The 17,500-nt window shown below is 38.1% G+C and overlaps 1 protein-coding gene across 2 annotated transcripts in view; it reads right to left on the bottom strand.

The window, feature by feature from the left end:
• Positions 1–17,500, bottom strand: part of LOC133642906 (cytohesin-3) — a 127,638-nt gene that overhangs the window by 24,638 nt on the left and 85,500 nt on the right. For both annotated transcript variants that reach the window (XM_062037325.1, XM_062037324.1), the window contains exons 2-7: positions 16,891–16,973; positions 14,084–14,148; positions 7,797–7,863; positions 7,602–7,720; positions 6,175–6,255; positions 4,704–4,816 (exon numbers count right to left, since the gene is read on the bottom strand). In XM_062037325.1, the coding sequence (XP_061893309.1) occupies positions 4,704–4,816; positions 6,175–6,255; positions 7,602–7,720; positions 7,797–7,863; positions 14,084–14,121 (418 nt within the window). In that variant the 5' untranslated portion in view covers positions 14,122–14,148; positions 16,891–16,973. The remainder of the gene's footprint in view (positions 1–4,703; positions 4,817–6,174; positions 6,256–7,601; positions 7,721–7,796; positions 7,864–14,083; positions 14,149–16,890; positions 16,974–17,500) is intronic.

Consider the following 17,500-nt stretch of genomic DNA (forward strand, 5'->3'; position numbering starts at 1 on the left):
AATAAATAAATAAATAAATTTTAAAAAGCCTCTGCGCATGCGCATAGCATAGATCCAAAGAATCGATGACTAAATTAATCGGCAACTATTTTTATAATCGATTTTAATCGATTAGTTGTTGCAGCCCTAATATATATATATATATATATATATATATATATATATATATATATATATATATATATATATATATATATATATATATATATATATATATATATGTATATATATATTGTCCTGTCCAGTTTCTCAGGCAAATCATATAGTTGATGTAGATGCCCATATAGGCTGTTCACATTTACTTTACAAAAGAGAAGTGTAGGATACTTCTCTTGTTGCCTTATTTGTATTTGACCACTACTGTTTTCTGTTTATTTGTTACTGACTGTGGCAGGACACCTCTGCTTCTGTTTCACTTTATGTTGCTGGTAAATAATATGGTTGTAGTAGTAGGCTAAAGTAAAATTATTTAGTATGCACTAAATAAAGGGGCAGAGCTTTAAGAGACATGTTAGCTTTTATATTTGATAAGATATATTTTTTGTAAGAACCACAATTAATAAATATATTTCAGTAAATAACTTATTGTTCATATCTGTATATAAATATGTACATAAAGTGTTGTAATTATATTGTAAAATGGATGGATGGATGGATGGACGTTTAAAACAAAACTGTTATTATTAATTAGTAAGTATACATTTTTTGAGCCTTTTTAGAGAAAATCATATCATTGTAGTAAATTATGCAAACTACTCGATGATGTCATGGTGACCACGCCCATAGCCACGCCCCCACCGCCACAGGTATCTTGGCAGTTTATGGGAAACACTGCTATATCCCCCGTAAATTATAGTTTTCTCCTCTTAATTGAAATAACTTAAGAACACAAGCTGGAAGGCCGTTGTTCTTTACTCCAAACACACAAAACATTGTTTTTAAAAACACAATCTGAAAATTTTAACACATTAAAACTTATAAATAATGGATTGGTATGTTCATAGTAGCACACTTTGTGTGTTATTCAAATTTTTTTGAAGTTTAATTATTGGGTCCATGTTTGTTTTATAAACATTTCCCCAAACTTCAACACAATATGTTACATATGGAAAAATAAAAGAATAATAAAATATATGCAGACATTTTTTATTCAGCATGTGTTTTATTTTATAAAGAATAGCAATGAATTTGGATACTTTTCCCTTTATATATTCAATATGCGTTTTCCAACATAATTTATGATCAATTATTATTCCCAAGAACTTAGTTTCATATACATTTCCACTTAATTTAATTAAAATGTTGCTTCACAATTTGTCCTTGCACCACTAAAACACCATACATCTAGTTTTCTTATCATTTAATAATAACTTATTAATACTAGGGATGTCCGATAATGGCTTTTTGCCGATATCCGATATTCCGATATTGTCCAACTCTTTAATTACCGATACCGATATCAACCGATATATGCAGTCGTGGAATTAACACATTATTATGCCTAATTTGGACAACCAGGTATGGTGAAGATAAGGTACTTTTTTTTAAATAATAATAAAATAAGATAAATAAATTAAAAACATTTTCTTGAATAAAAAAGAAAGTAAAACAATATAAAAACAGTTACATAGAAACTAGTAATGAATTAAAATGAGTAAAATTAAGTGTTAAAGGTTAGTACTATTAGTGGAGCAGCAGCACGCACAATCATGTGTGCTTACGGACTGTATCCCTTGCAGACTGTATTGATATATATTGATATATAATGTAGGAAGCAGAATATTAATAACAGAAAGAAACAACCCTTTTGTGTGAATGAGTGTAAATGGGGGAGGGAGGTTTTTTGGGTTGGTGCACTAATTGTAAGTGTATCTTGTGTTTTTTATGTTGATTTAATAAAAAAAAAACAAAAAAAAAACAACAAAAAACAAAAAAAAAGATACAGATAATAAAAAAACTGATACCGATAATTTCCGATATTACATTTTAACGCATTTATCGGACATCTCTAATTAATACCAAACCATTTTTTATTTAGCTGAATCAACTCAACCTCTATTATCCTCAACACTACCTTTTATTAAATGAGGTGAATTGCGGAAATCCCTCATTTGTTCTTGAATGAACACAAACTCTGTTTAATTGATCCCTCCATCCATCTGCACGCTAACCACCTCGGTCAATCTACACGGTCATCGTGACCTGGTATGCACGGACATGGCCAATAACTACAGTCTGGCCCTGAACGCATCAATATTCATGTTGTCCCTCTCTTGAGTTTCACTCCTGTCAAGACAGGACTAGACAAAAGGACGAAGGACTCCTGACTGCTATTGACCACCGATCAATATTTTTATCGCCATGAATGCTGATCAGTTTGCGATTTGGAAAGAACTAAGAATTAGCAATTGTTTGTGTCGATGCTGAGAAATGTAGAAAAATGCTGATTCCAACATTAAAGCAATTCTACCAAAAATTGTGCAGATGTTTCCTCTCATCCAGTGGCTGTGAGAAGCACATTGATGACATCACAGCAATCTGATCGGTGCTACGACCATCAGGAGATACTAGCTAATATTTTAGAATACATACAGTCGTGGTCAAAAGTGTACATACACTTGTAAAGAACATCATGTCATGGCTGTCTTGAGTTTCCAATCATTTCTACAACTCTTATTTTTTTGTGATGTAGTGATTGGAGCACATACTTGTTGGTCACAAAAAACATTCATGAAGTTTGCTTCTTTTATGAATTTATTATGGCTCTACTGAAAATGTGAGGGTCAAAAGTATACATACAGCAATGTTAATATTTGCTTACATGTCCCTTGGCAAGTTTACCTGCAATAAGGCGCTTTTGGTTTAGTTTAGTTTATTAAGTATCCCCATTAGTCTAATAGTGGAGACTATTCTTCCTGGGGTCCAGGCAAAAATTAAAGCTGCAAGCAGCGTTGGTCGGGTCCGCATTTTGGCTGGTGCTAGTCCAAGGTGTCCCAATACTTTTGTCCAGTGGTAGTCCTGTGTAGGGATGATACTCGAAACCGGTTTTCCCGGTTGTTTGATAAGAAAAGAACCGAGTCCTCGGACTCGAATCCCTTTTTGAGAACCGGTACCCGTTATCGAGACCACTATAGTAAAGGAAAAGAGTTTATTCTTTATTCGAATCCCGTCCCGACCAGAAATGCTCCGTGGGACATCACAAGAAATGACGTCACGTAGCTCAGTCATTAGGCGCAGATAGCGAAAGCAGGAAAACAATGGACGGGAAAAAGCGCTCCAAGGTGTAATAAAGTTCAAAACAAAAGCTATAATCCATCGAATAACTTTACTGAGAGATTTTAGCAGGGTAAAACACATGACCAACACTTTTACGACCAACCGGAAACATAGCAACCAGGCTAGCAACGCACCTCCTTTACGGCAGCTGTCGCAACGTTCTTAAAACAACCGCAGCACATACATATATATACAACATATCTCCCTTTTTGAACTTTTGTTTTTCTTTCCTTGTAAACGTTACAAAATCACACTGTAGATGTGTTGTCTGTCTAATTATAAATAATGCAGACGAGGCGTGTTGGCTGACTTCTTGACGTTTACTTTCACAGCGTGGCAACATGCAACACTTTTCGGGGCTACCGCGCATGCTCGTAACTCCCGTTGCATGCTGGGTAGTGTAGTTGTTATATTCTCTAGCTCATAACATTTTTCCCCCATAAAGAAATAATGTTAACTCAATAAAGTGTATTTCTTTTTTTAGCTTTAACTTTTCATTTTTTAGCATTGTAACCACATTTGCAAAGAACTTTTCTCTTCATAGAATGTTCTTTCAATAAAGAAATAAAGTGCAAAAATGTCAAAGCATCATAACAAACAGTTATGTTCCAATAGCAGCAGAAGTGCACTTTTTGGAGAGCTGTATTATTTTCAGTTTTGTGCCCAAGGGACTGATTTTATTTAACACTATATTATTATTTATACACCTATAGTGATCACAGAGACAGCTTGTTTTTGTGTTACTGTATATATTTGTTTCTCTGAAAAATCCCACTTAATATACTTTGGGTAACAACAGTTAATTTTTTTTTTTTTTTTTTTTTTTAGGGGGGTAAAAGTCAATATTTATTTATTTATTAGATTAAATTGTTTTCTTATATAATAAAAGTGAGCTTTTGTTAAACCAAATATTGTGTTTTTTCCATATACAACAACCTATCTGGACTCCACAAGAGAATCGATAAGGAATCGGTTCGATAAGAGGATTCGATAATAGGCTCGAACTCGATAATTTCTTATCAAACATCATCCCTAGTTGCGTCTCCCAGTCATACTTGCCAACCCTCCCCATTTTCCCGGGAGACTCCAGAATTTCAGCGCCCCTCCCGAAAATCAACCATTCCCCCGAATTTCTCCCGATTTCCACCCAGACAACAATATTGGAGGCGTGCCTTAAAGGCACTGACTTTGCGTGCCGGCCCAGTCACATAATATCTACGGCTTTTCACACACACACAAGTGAATGCAAGGCATACTTGATCAACAGCCATACAGGTCACACTGAGGGTGGCCATATAAACAACTTTAACGCTGTTACAAATATGCGCCACACTGTGAACCCACACCAAACAAGAATGACAAACACATTTCGGGAGAACACCCCCCCCCCCCCCCCCCCGTGTGTGTGTGTGTGTGTGTGTGTGTACCTGTGGACTGGAAAACGCCAGGGTTGCATTGGCAGTACCTGGAAGCAAACGCCTCCATCATACGATCGATCTTCTGAGCTTCACCAGGAAGTCTGAAGCTCCACAGGAACTGCCTGCAACACAAGTACAGTACAGTTACATTGCATGCAACTTTATGAGAAATATTCAATAATAATAACTAGGGGTGCGGGAAAAAATCGATTCGAATTCGAATCGCGATTCTCACGTTGTGCGATTCAGAATCGATTCTCATTTTTAAAAAAATCGATTTTTTATTTTATTTTTTTTATTTTTTTTATTTTTTTTAATTTTTTTTTAATTAATCAATCCAACAAAACAATACACAGCAATACCATAACAATGCAATCCAATTCCAAAACCAAACCCGACCCAGCAACACAATTGAGAGGAGACACAAACACGACACAGAGCAAATTGTATTGCATTATTATGGTATCGTTGTGTATTGTTTTCATTAAAAATAAAAATAAAATAAAAATAAAAAATAAAAATAAAAATCGTTTTTGAATCGAGAATCGTGTTGAATTGAAAAAAAAAATCGATTCTGAATCGAATCGTGACCCCAAGAATCGATTTTGAATCGAATCGTGGGACACCCAAAGACTCCCAGCCCTAATATTAACTATGGTAAAAAAAAATAAGACGCTTTTGTGACGCATTCTAAAATCACTCCACCAAAGTTCCATGTGTCAACCTCAAGGCCCCGGGGGCCAGATGTGGCCCGCCGTTTCATTTTATTTGGCCCTCAAAAGCCTGGAAATAATATGTGTCAATAAAGTACTGTAACTTGTCTTACTAAATGTATTATTTCTTTCTGTTTTGGGAGAAAAACAATATATGTACTCCATGTAATCGCAAATTATGTTCACTTAAATATTGTCTAATTATGCAAAAATATATGATCAAACATTCAAACCATTTTTTAAATAGAAATAAAGACTAATAATAATGACTTCAAAGAAAGTTATCCATCAAATTGTGCTATGTAAAAGTAGCAATGGATTTAATGGTAAAATTGTGACATTTACTGTGGTTTTTACAGCATTTTTCTCTAAATGAAAGAAACAGTACCTTTTTTTTTTACAGTAATAAACTGTGGTGCCGTTTTGGCATTTACAGTAATACACCCAAAAATCTACAGTTGTTGATTTGAAGTTTAAAAAATTAATTTAAAAAAAGGCAGCTCAGGTGCCAAAATGTTACTGTAAAATTGCAGGGTTTTTTTATTTACAGTAAAAAAACAAATGTAAATTTTACAGTAAAATTCTGGCAACTGAGCTTTCTTTTTTTTCTTTTTTTTTTTACCATAAAAACAGCAGTACTGTTTTCACATTTTGAGGTGAAATTATTGCAACTTACCATATTTACTAGTGTAATGTTTGGTGTAGGTCCAAAGTCAGGTCAGCACAAACGTGTGTATGGCTTCCATTGTGAGTTCAGGCCAACTCACCTCAAGGCTTGTACGAGGTTGAGATCGGCGAACTCGTGCAGCTCCACAAAGGCCTGGAGGACCTTGATGTTGAAGTCGTCCCTGAGGGAGAGGAGGTGATCACATTTATTTATTATTATTTATGTATTATTAAGCTCCTCTGCCTCATAAATCCATGCAGCTATTTCCCCGTCATGACTAGGGATGATACTCGAAACCGGTTTTCCCGGTTGTTTGATAAGAAAAGAACCGAGTCCTCGGACTCGAATCCCTTTTTGAGAACCGGTACCCGTTATCGAGACCACTATAGTAAAGGAAAAGAGTTGATTCTTTATTCGAATCCCGTCCCGACCAGAAATGCTCCGTGGGACATCACAAGAAATGACGTCACGTAGCTCAGTCATTAGGCGCAGATAGAGAAAGCAGGAAAACAATGGACGGGAAAAAGCGCTCCAAGGTGTAATAAAGTAAAAAAAAAAGCTATAATCCATCGAATAACTTTACTGAGAGATTTTAGCAGGGTAAAGCACTTGACCAACACTTTTACCACCAACCGGAAACATAGCAACCAGGCTAGCAACGCACCTCCTTTACGGCAGCTGTCGCAACGTTCTTAAAACAACCGCAGCACATACATATATATACAACACATCTCCCTTTTTGAACTTTTGTTTTTCTTTCCTTGTAAACAAAACAAAATCACACTGTATATGTGTTGTCTGTCTAATTATAAATAATGCAGACGAGGCGTGTTGGCTGAGTTCTTGACGTTTACTTTCACAGCGTGGCAACATGCAACACTTTTCGGGGCTACCGCGCATGCTTGTCACTCCCGTTGCATGCTGGGTAGTGTAGTTGTTATATTCTCTAGCTCATAACATTTTTCCCCCTATAAAGAAATAATGTTAACTCAATAAAGTGTATTTCTTTTTTTAGCTTTAACTTTTCATTTTTTTAGCATTGTAACCACATTTGCAAACAACTTTTCTCTTCATAGAATTTTCTTTCAATGAAGAAATAAAGTGCAAAAATGTCAAAGCATCATAACAAACAGTTATGTTCCAATAGCAGCAGAAGTGCACTTTTTGGAGAGCTGTATTATTTTCAGTTTTGTGCCCAAGGGACTGATTTTATTTAACACTATATTATTATTTATACACCTATAGTGATCACAGAGACAGGTTATTTTTGTGTTACTGTATATATTTGTTTCTCTGAAAAATCCCACTTAATATACTTTGGGTAACAACAGTCAATATTTATTTATTAGATTTTATGTGTTTTTTTCCATATACAACAACCTATCTGGACTCCATAAGAGAATCGATAAGGAATCGGTTCGATAAGAGGATTCGATAATAGGCTCGAACTCGATAATTCCTTATCAAACGTCATCCCTAGTCATGACAGCGATGAAGATAGGGTGAGACATTTTAGGAAGACCTCACCGTTCCCCTAAGTAGTCCCCGATCACTGTCTTGTTAAGCCCCTCGCCTTTGTAGAGGAACTGGGCGATGTCCTCCGGGGTGTTTTGCAGAAGGTCGTTCTCCAGGAGGAACTGGATCCCCTGAAAATAGAAGAATAGTTTTAAAAACCAATGATAGCACCAAGTTCCTGGATGGTCGTGCTGGTAGGTTCCTGACCTTTTTAGGGTCCATGTTGAACTTCTTCCTCCCCATGGCGATCTGTTTGTTTCTTTGTGTGGTTTTACTGCATAGGAACACAGAGACGCCCATCAGGGGTGTTGACAGCCATGTTTGCTCATAGGCAGGCTGACCCTTTGGAGTCTTTCCTTTCTTCCACATGATACGGTTGTTGGTTTTCAAGGAGGTCTTGTTGTAGATATTTTATTTCAAAGCATGTTTTTGCACAAGCACCTCGGTGCGGGTCCCCTATGGTTGCTAGGAGTCCAAACCTCTGTGGCTGGCAGCACCTGGGACTACACCACCTCAATGTGGCTGGCAGCACCTGGGACTGGGACTACACCACCTCACGCCACCTCAGCAACCAATCAGATTAGAGCCTCTAAGCCCAGGAGACCAGCTCATGTTTAGTCGGGGGAATTAACACACACACATACACACCGCAAACAAACCACACACACACACACACACACACACACACACACACACACACACACACACACATCAAACAAACCACACACACTTCTTACTCTGTACGTACTGAAAAGTAAGCCACACTATACTATAGAATATTGTATTCATGTATAGTGCTTTCCTACCTTCAAGGTACTCAAAGAGCTTTGACACTATTTCCACATTCACCCATTCACACACTGATGGCGGGAGCTGCCATGCAAGGCACCTAACCACCACCCATCAGGAGCAAGGGTGAAGTGTCTCGCTCAAGGACACAACGGACGGGACGAGGTTGGTAGAAGGTGGGGGATCGAAACCAGGAACCCTCAGGTTGCTGGCACGGCAAACTCTCCCAACCGCGCCAGGCCGTCCCATAGCCTGCGATGCCAGGTCTCCACGGGTCTTAAAACAAATTTTTCGGGATCTTTAGAAGACCCTGGCCTGAAGACCGGAGGCTGCGCCCTGAAGAGTAGGGGCCTAACAGGTCAGTGATGTACCGAGGGGCCCCACCATGCAACGCACGGAATGTCAGGACTAAAATCTTAAACTCGATGTGGAATTTAACTGGAAGCCAATGAAGACTGGATAAAACGGGGGTGATGTGGACTGTTCTGGGTGCACCGGTCTAAAGTCTGGCAGCCGTATTCTGACGTGACGAAGTTGGTGCATAGTGGGGATCGAACCAGGAACCCTCAGGTTGCTGGCACGGCCAACTCTCCCAACCGCGCCACGCCGTCCCATAGCCTGCGATGCCAGGTCTCCACGGGTCTTAAAACAAAGTTTTCGGGATCTTTAGAAGACCCTGGCCTGAAGACCGGAGACTGCGCCCTGAAGAGTAGGGGCCTAACAAGTCAGTGGTGTACCGAGGGGCCCCACCATGCAACGCACGGAATGTCAGGACTAAAATTTTAAACTCGATGCAGAATTTAACTGGAAGCCAGTGAAGACTGGATAAAACGGGGGTGATGTGGACTGTTCTGGGTGCACCGGTCTAAAGTCTGGCAGCCGCATTCTGACGTGACCAGGTTGGTGAAAAGTGGGGATCGAACCAGGAACCCTCAGGTTGCTGGCACGGCCAACTCTCCCAACTGCGCCACGCCGTCCCATAGCCTGCGATGACAGGTCTCCACGGGTCTTAAAACAAAGTTTTCGGGATCTTTAGAAGACCCTGGCCTGAAGACCGGAGGCTGCGCCCTGAAGAGTAGGGGCCTAACAAGTCAGTGGTGTACCGAGGGGCCCCACCCTGCAACGCACGGAATGTCAGGACTAAAATCTTAAACTCGATGCGGAATTTAACTGGAAGCCAATGAAGACTGGATAAAACGGGGGTGATGTGGACTGTTCTGGGTGCACCGGTCTAAAGTCTGGCAGCCGCATGCTGACGTGAAAGTGGGGATCGAACCAGGAACCCTCAGGTTGCTGGCACTCATGTTCCGTACAATTGACCACTAAGTGGTAACACCCGAATAAGTTAAAGTTTAACACACACACTAGGTGTGACGAAATGTGTCCTCTGCATTTGACCCATCCCCTTGTGTACCCCCTGGGAGGTGAGGGGAGCAGTGAGAAGCAGCGGTGGCCGCGCCCGGGAATAATTTTCGGTGATTTAACCCCCACTTCCAACCCTCGATGCTGAGTGCCAAGCAGGGAGGTAATGGCTCCCATTTTTATAGTCTTTGGTATGACTCGGCCGGGGTTTGAACTCACGACCTACCCATCTCAGGGCGGATACTCTAACCCAGGGGTCACCAACCTTTTTGAAAGCAAGAGCTACTTCTTAGGTAGTGATTAATGCGAAGGGCTACCAGTTTGATACACACTTAAATAAATTGCCAGAAATAGCCAATTTGCTCAATTTACCTTTAACTCTATGTTATTATTAATAATTAATGATGTTTACACTTAATTGAACGGTTTAAAAGAGGAGAAAACACGAAAAAAATTACAATTAAATTTTGAAACAGTTTATCTTCAATTTCGACTCTTTAAAATTCAAAATTCAACCGAAAAAAAGAAGAGAAAAACTTAAAAAAAGAATTTATGGAACATCATTAGTAATTTTTGCTGATTAAGATTAATTGATGACATGTTTTAAATAGGTTAAAATCCAATCTACACTTTGTTAGAATATATAACAAATTGGACCAAGCTATATTTCTAACAAAGACAAATCATTATTTATTCTAGATTTTCCAGAGCAAAAATTTTTAAAGAAATTCAAAAGACTGTGAAATAAGATTTAAATTTGATTCTACAGATTTTCTAGATTTGCAAGAATAATTTTTTGGAATTTTAATCATAATAAGCTTGAAGAAATATTTTACAAATATTCTTCGTCGAAAAAACTAAAGCTAAAATGAAGAATTAAATTAAAATGTATTTATTATTCTTTACAATAAAAAAAATTAATTTACTTGAACATTGATTTAAATTGTCAGGAAAGAAGAGGAAGGAATTTAAAAGGTAAAAAGGTATATGTGTTTAAAAATCCTAAAATCATTTTTAATGTTGTATTTTTTCTCTAAAATTGTCTTTCTGAAAGTTATAAGAAGCAAAGTAAAAAAAATAATGAATTTATTAAAACAAGTGAAGACCAAGTCTTTAAAATATTTTCTTGGATTTTCAAATTCTATTTGAGTTTTGTCTCTCTTAGAATTAAAAATGTCGGGCAAAGCGAGACCAGCTTGCTAGTAAATAAATACAATTTAAAAAATAGAGGCAGCTCACTGGTAAGTGCTGCTATTTGAGCTATTTTTAGAACAGGCCGGCGGGCTACTCATCTGGTCCTTGCGGGCACCGTGTTGGTGACCCCTGCTCTAACCACTAGGCCACTGAATCGGTGCCGGGTGTCATATTGTCAACACTTTGCACGTAGTAAATCTCTCGACCCCCCCAAATAGATGACCCTGTCTTTTACATACTTTCTTAAAGGGAAATAATAGCGTCTTATATTTGGGTCTATAAGGTATTATTGTTGTCCGCTCATTTTGATTGAAGTCTGGCTGTCAGGCTACTGACCCGAATATAAGACAATCCTGGAAGCTCTGCCTCGTTTGGCTAACAGACTGTTGGAGCCATCTCTATGCATATATTTTTTTCTTGTGGAAAATCGGGCAATATTATTGCGCTAGATCAGCCAATGTTGACCGAATAAAACTTCTACTGTATACCAGTGTTTTTCAACCCTTTTTGGAGCCAAGGCACATTTTTTTTCCATTGAAAAAATACGGAGGCACACCACCAGCAGAAACGTTAAAAAAAAAGGAAACTCCACCATGTTGTCTTTTTTTTTTTTTAGTTTGTTGTTGCTTTACTTCCTGTCTTGCGCTGTTATTTTGGTGGCTCTTCCTGTTTGGTTGGTGTTTTCCTGTAGCAGCTTCACGCCTGACCTGCTTTGTATTGGCAAACAAGACTATTTCAGTTGTGCGGACATTGTCGATTTTTCATGTCATGTACGGACACACGCTGTAAGTCTTTGCTGTCGTCCAGCATTCTGTTTTTGTTTACTTTGTAGCCAGTTCAGTTTTACTTTCGTTTTGCACAGCCATCCCTATGCCTTTTGTTAATTTTATGGTTAAAGCGTAACATACCTTTTTACCTGCACACCGTCTCTCTGCACTGCAAAAACTGAAATCTAAGTAAGATGAAATATGTCAAATAAGGGTGATATTTGCTTATTTTATGTCTGATAAGATCATTATTCTCACTAAGCAGATTTTATGTTAGAGTGTTTTACTTGTTTTAAGTGTTTTGCTCCTAAATGATGTCAGTAAGATATTACAGCTTGTTGCTGAGATGTTATGACCTATATTGAGTAAAACATGCTTGAAACTATTTTTGTCCAAATGTCCAAAACACACCCAGCAATGGTGCACAGGAAGGCGGGGAAGAAGAGGGGAAAAGGCGGCCAAAGTGGTCAAAAGTCCCAATTTTGTCCAAAATACCTCCCCGGGTTCCAGTCCCACGAGTCCCGCCGCTGGCCGCACAAGTCCCGGGATGCAAAAAATGTCCAAAACGCATCCAGCAAAGTCCCACGGGAAGTGGGGGAGAAAAGTGAGAAAAGTCGTCAAAAGTCCCCAAAAATGTTCAAAATACCTACCCAGGTTGGAGTCTCACAAGTCCTGCTGCCAACCGTGCAAGTCCCGGGATGCCCAAAATATCCATAACACACCCAGCAAAGTCCCACGGGAAGTGGGGGAGAAAAGTGAGAAAAGTCGTCAAAAGTCCCCAAAAATGTTCAAAATACCTACCCAGGTTGGAGTCTCACAAGTCCTGCTGCCAACCGTGCAAGTTCCCGGGATGCCCAAAATGTCCATAACGCACCCAGCAAAGTCCCACGGGAAGTGGGGGAGAAAAGTGAGAAAAGTCGTCAAAAGTCCCCAAAATGTTCAAAATACCTACCCAGGTTGGAGTCCCACGTGGAGTCTTAAGACTTGTGGCCCTCGAACCCGGGTGTGATTTTTCAACATTTTACCCACTTTTCTCCCTTTTCTCCCCGCCTTCCCGTGGGACTTTGCTGGCTGCGTTTTGGACATTTTGGGCATCCCGGCCGGGGGCGGGACTTGTGGGACTGGAACCTGGGTAGGTATTTTGAACATTTTTGGGACTTTTGCAGACTTTTCCAACTTTTGTTCCCCGCCACCCCCCACAATAGAAAATACGTACTCATATAGTAGTACACTTGTTATTAGTGAGAATATACTTATTTTAAGGTATTTTTGGGTTCATTGAGGTTAGCTAATTTGACTTGTTTTGTAAAGTCTTGACAAGCCAAATTTTCTTGTTCTATTGGCAGATAATTTTGCTTAGTTCAAATAAAATACCTCTATTTTTTGTATTTTATTTTCTTGTTTTTGAACACTGCCTTTTTGCTAGGGATGTCCGATAATGGCTTTTTGCCGATATCCAATATGCCGATATTGTCCAACTCTTTAATTACCGATACCGATATCAACCGATACCGATATCAACCGATATATACAGTCGTGGAATTAACACATTATTATGCTTAATTTGGACAACCAGGTATGGTGAAGATAAGGTACTTTTTAAAAAAATGAATCAAATAAAATAAGATAAATAAATGAAAAACATTTTCTTGAATAAAAAAGAAAGTAAAACAATATAAAAACAGTTACATAGAAACTAGTAATTAATGAAAATGTGTAAAATTAACTGTTAAAGGTTAGTACTATTAATGGAGCAGCAGCACGCACAATCATGTGTGCTTACGGACTGTATCCCTTGCAGACTGTATTGATATATATTGATATATAATGTAGGAAGCAGAATATTAATAACAGAAAGAAACAACCCTTTTGTGTGAATGAGTGTAAATGGGGGAGGGAGGTTTTTTGGGTTGGTGCACTAATTGTAAGTGTATCTTGTGTTTTTTATGTGGATATAATAAAAATAAAAATAAAAAAAATTAAAAAAATGATACTGATAATAAAAAAAACGATACCGATAATTTCCGATATTACATTTTAACGCATTTATCTCTACTTTTTGCAGTGTACATATTGGGATCGCGACAAACCGTCCTCGACGCGTTCCGACTTCTACAAAGCAATGAACTACCTGCTGCCACCTACTGGCGTGGAGTATTACACGGTTACCTTGCCGAGCTCCATGCAGCACAGACACTAGACGACGGCACATTATTTGCAGATTATAATTATTGATTTGCAGGTAATATTTTTTGTACCAATTAGGCAGAAGTTGCATCATTTCCCACGGCACACCGGACAATATCACACGGCACAGTGGTTGAAAATACAAACACTTCATTAGAAAAGTACTGAAAGAGCCTGATTTGGGCGGGAACTCACCTTTCCCCCACGCAGGTCAGCTGCTCGATCTCCGTCATTACCTCGGCTATCTCGAACTTCAGCCGCTGCAGAAAAAAGAAAAGTGTTTATTAGTGTTGAACGGTATACCAGTATTAGTATAGTATCGCGATACTAATGAATCATATTCGGTACTATACCGCCTCTGAAAAGTACCGGTCCACCCCCCCTTCCGTCGTCCCATCGTGACATTGCTGGTTTTTACGAGCAGAGGAGCATGTTCGGCAGCGCACACACACAGAGTACTTACAAGCAGACACAGTGTGTAGACAGAAAAGGGAGAACGGACGCATTTTGGCTTAAAAAGTAAAGATAAAGGTGAAGTTATAACACTGAAACACCCTCAGGAAGAGCTGCTTTAAGACATGGCTAGCTAGCTCGCGGCTAACATCCATCCACAGTGTTTTAGCTACTTCTAAATCACTAATCCTCGCTTCCATGGCAACAAAGTAAGTTTCTTACAAGTACCATTATCACTGGAAGACGAGGAATAGCTAAACATGCTTCACTACACACCGTTCCTGAATGTAGACAAATGCCATGGGTGGATCTACACCTAACATCCACTTTAATGATACCAAGTACAGGAGCGTATCTAGTCAATGATACTATGATTACATTGATGTTTTTTAACATAACAAAATCTTTTTTTCTTTTTTTCAAATTCATATTATGTTTATAAACTCAGGAAATATGTTCTTGGACTTTGTTTATGATCCTGTAACTACTTGGTATCAGATCGATACCTAAATGTGTGGTATCACCCAAAACTAATGTAAAGTATCAAAGAAGAGAAGAATAAGTGATTATTGCATTTTAACAGAAGTGTAGATAGAACATGTTAAAAGAGAAAGTAAGCAGATATTAACAGTAAATGAACAAGTAGATTAATAATCCATTTTCTACCGCTTGTCCTTAATAATGTGTACAAAATAATAGGTGTACAAATGACACAATATGTTACTGCATACGTCAGCAGACTAATTAGGAGTCTTTGTTTGTTTACTTACTACTAAAAGACAAGTTGTCTAGTATGTTCACTATTTTATTTAAGGACTAAATTGCTATAATAATAATATATTTTATTTGTAAAAAAACACTTTACATTGAGCAAACAACCTCAAAGTGCTACAGTGTATTAAAAATAATAATAATAAAAAGATAATAAAAAGTAAAAAAATAAAAAAAGAGCCTAATAGCTAGAACTAGTATGCATATATCTATAAAAAAGCTTTTTTTAAAAGAAGGGTTTTTAAGCCTTTTTTAAAAGCATCCACAGTCTGTGGTGCCCTCAGGTGGTCAGGGAGATACAATATGTTACTGCATATGTCAGCAGACTAATTAGGAGTCTTTGTTTGTTTACTTACTACTAAAAGACAAGTTGTCTAGTATGTTCACTATTTTATTTAAGGGCTAAATTGCAATAATAAACATTTAATGTACCCTAAGATTTTTTTGTTCAAATAAATGTCACAGCGCGGGCTCAAACTCGCATGGACACGGACGCTGACGCCTCTCTCTCGCCCTGGATCATCTGCCTGCCCCACGGACTGCCTTCCTGCCGTGTTCTTTCTCGTTTCAACATTTGGTAATACTCAACAATTAATTATTCATACACATAGTCTTTCACCATACATCCCTTTTGGATCTAGTTCACACACGCCATTCCTTTGTCGTTTAATTAAATATTATTGTTCATTACTTATTATATTATTATTGTTTATATTAGAGATGTCCGATAATATCGGTCTGCCGATATTATCGGCCGATAAATGCGTTAAAATGTAATATCGGAAATTATCGGTATCGTTTTTTTTATCATCAGTATCGCTTTTTTTTTTTTTTTTTTTTTAATTAAATGCACATAAAAAACACAAGATACACTTACAATTAGTGCACCAACCCAAAAAACCTCCCTCCCCCATTTACACTCATTCACACAAAAGGGTTGTTTCTTTCTGTTATTAATATTCTGGTTTCTACATTATATATCAATATATATCAATAAAGTCTGCAAGGGATACAGTCCGTAAGCACACATGATTGTGCGTGCTGCTGGTCCACTAATAATACTAACCTTTAAGAGTTAATTTTACAAATTTTCATTAATTACTAGTTTCTATGTAACTGTTTTTATATTGTTTTACTTTCTTTTTTATTCAAGAAAATGTTTTTAATTTATTTATCTTCTTTTATTTGATTCATTTTTTTAAAAAGTACCTTATCTTCACCCTACCTGGTTGTCCAAATTAGGCATAATAATGTGTTAATTCCACGACTGTATATATCGGTTGATATCGGTATCGGTTGATATCGGTATCGGTAATTAAAGAGTTGGACAACATCGGCATATCGGATATCGGCAAAAAGCCATTATCGGACATCCCTAGTTTGTATATATAATAAATATATAGAGCAATATTGCCCCTTTGTGGTTCTGTGCCGTCACAACTCCCTCCTCCAACCATAACAATAAAGCCATTTTTTGTGGTCCCCTTTATTTAGAAAAGTATCAAAAAGTACCAAAAAGTATCAAAATACATTTTGGTACCGGTACCGGTACCAAAATATTGGTATCGGGACAACACTAGGGCTTATTATATGTATTTGGTGATAAGGTTGATATGTAAAAGTAATATAAAATAAGGAAGGCTCACATCTAATATATTCCAATGGGAAAATAACACCTCGCAATATGGCTGCCGTGCAATAACATCGCAGGTGAACATACCATCATATTAAATTGCCCATCCATTTTCTACCGCTTGTCCCGTGGGACTGTCACTCACTTCAATATCATCCAGCAGCTCCTTTTTCCTGCGTCGGATGTTGCTCAGCTCATCTCGTTCCTCCCCCGAAAGGTCGTCAGGTACTGGAATTCAGAGAGAGAATAAAAGAAAAGCACCAAATTAATTTTCATCAGCCAGTCAGAGTCACAGGGATTACTCTTGGGCACCATGTAACTACTCAATAAGTACACTTCTGACCTAAATGAAAACAGAATGGCACTTCTCTCTACATTACAGTATGGTTGTAAAGATAACCTGCACACACCTGAACACCTGGCACAGCCTTACCTGCTCAAATATTAGCTTTGTGTTAACTAACACTGCAGGGAGCTGGAACAAAACAAACACGGCACACTTTTTTACACGTTGACACAAACACTATATTGCCAAAAGTATTTGGCCAGCCATCCAAACGATGAGAATCAGGTATCCTAATCACTTGCCCCTGGCCACAGGTGTATCAAATCAAGCACTTAGACATGGAGACTGTTTCTACAAACATTTGTGAAAGAATAGGCCGCTTTCAGTGATTTCCAGCGTGGAACTGTCATAGGATGCCACCTGTGCAACAAATCCAGTCGTGAAATTTCCTCGCTCCTGTCATAACTTG

This window comes from Entelurus aequoreus, linkage group LG25 (assembly GCF_033978785.1).
Source record: "Entelurus aequoreus isolate RoL-2023_Sb linkage group LG25, RoL_Eaeq_v1.1, whole genome shotgun sequence".
NCBI classification, from domain to species: domain Eukaryota; kingdom Metazoa; phylum Chordata; class Actinopteri; order Syngnathiformes; family Syngnathidae; genus Entelurus; species Entelurus aequoreus.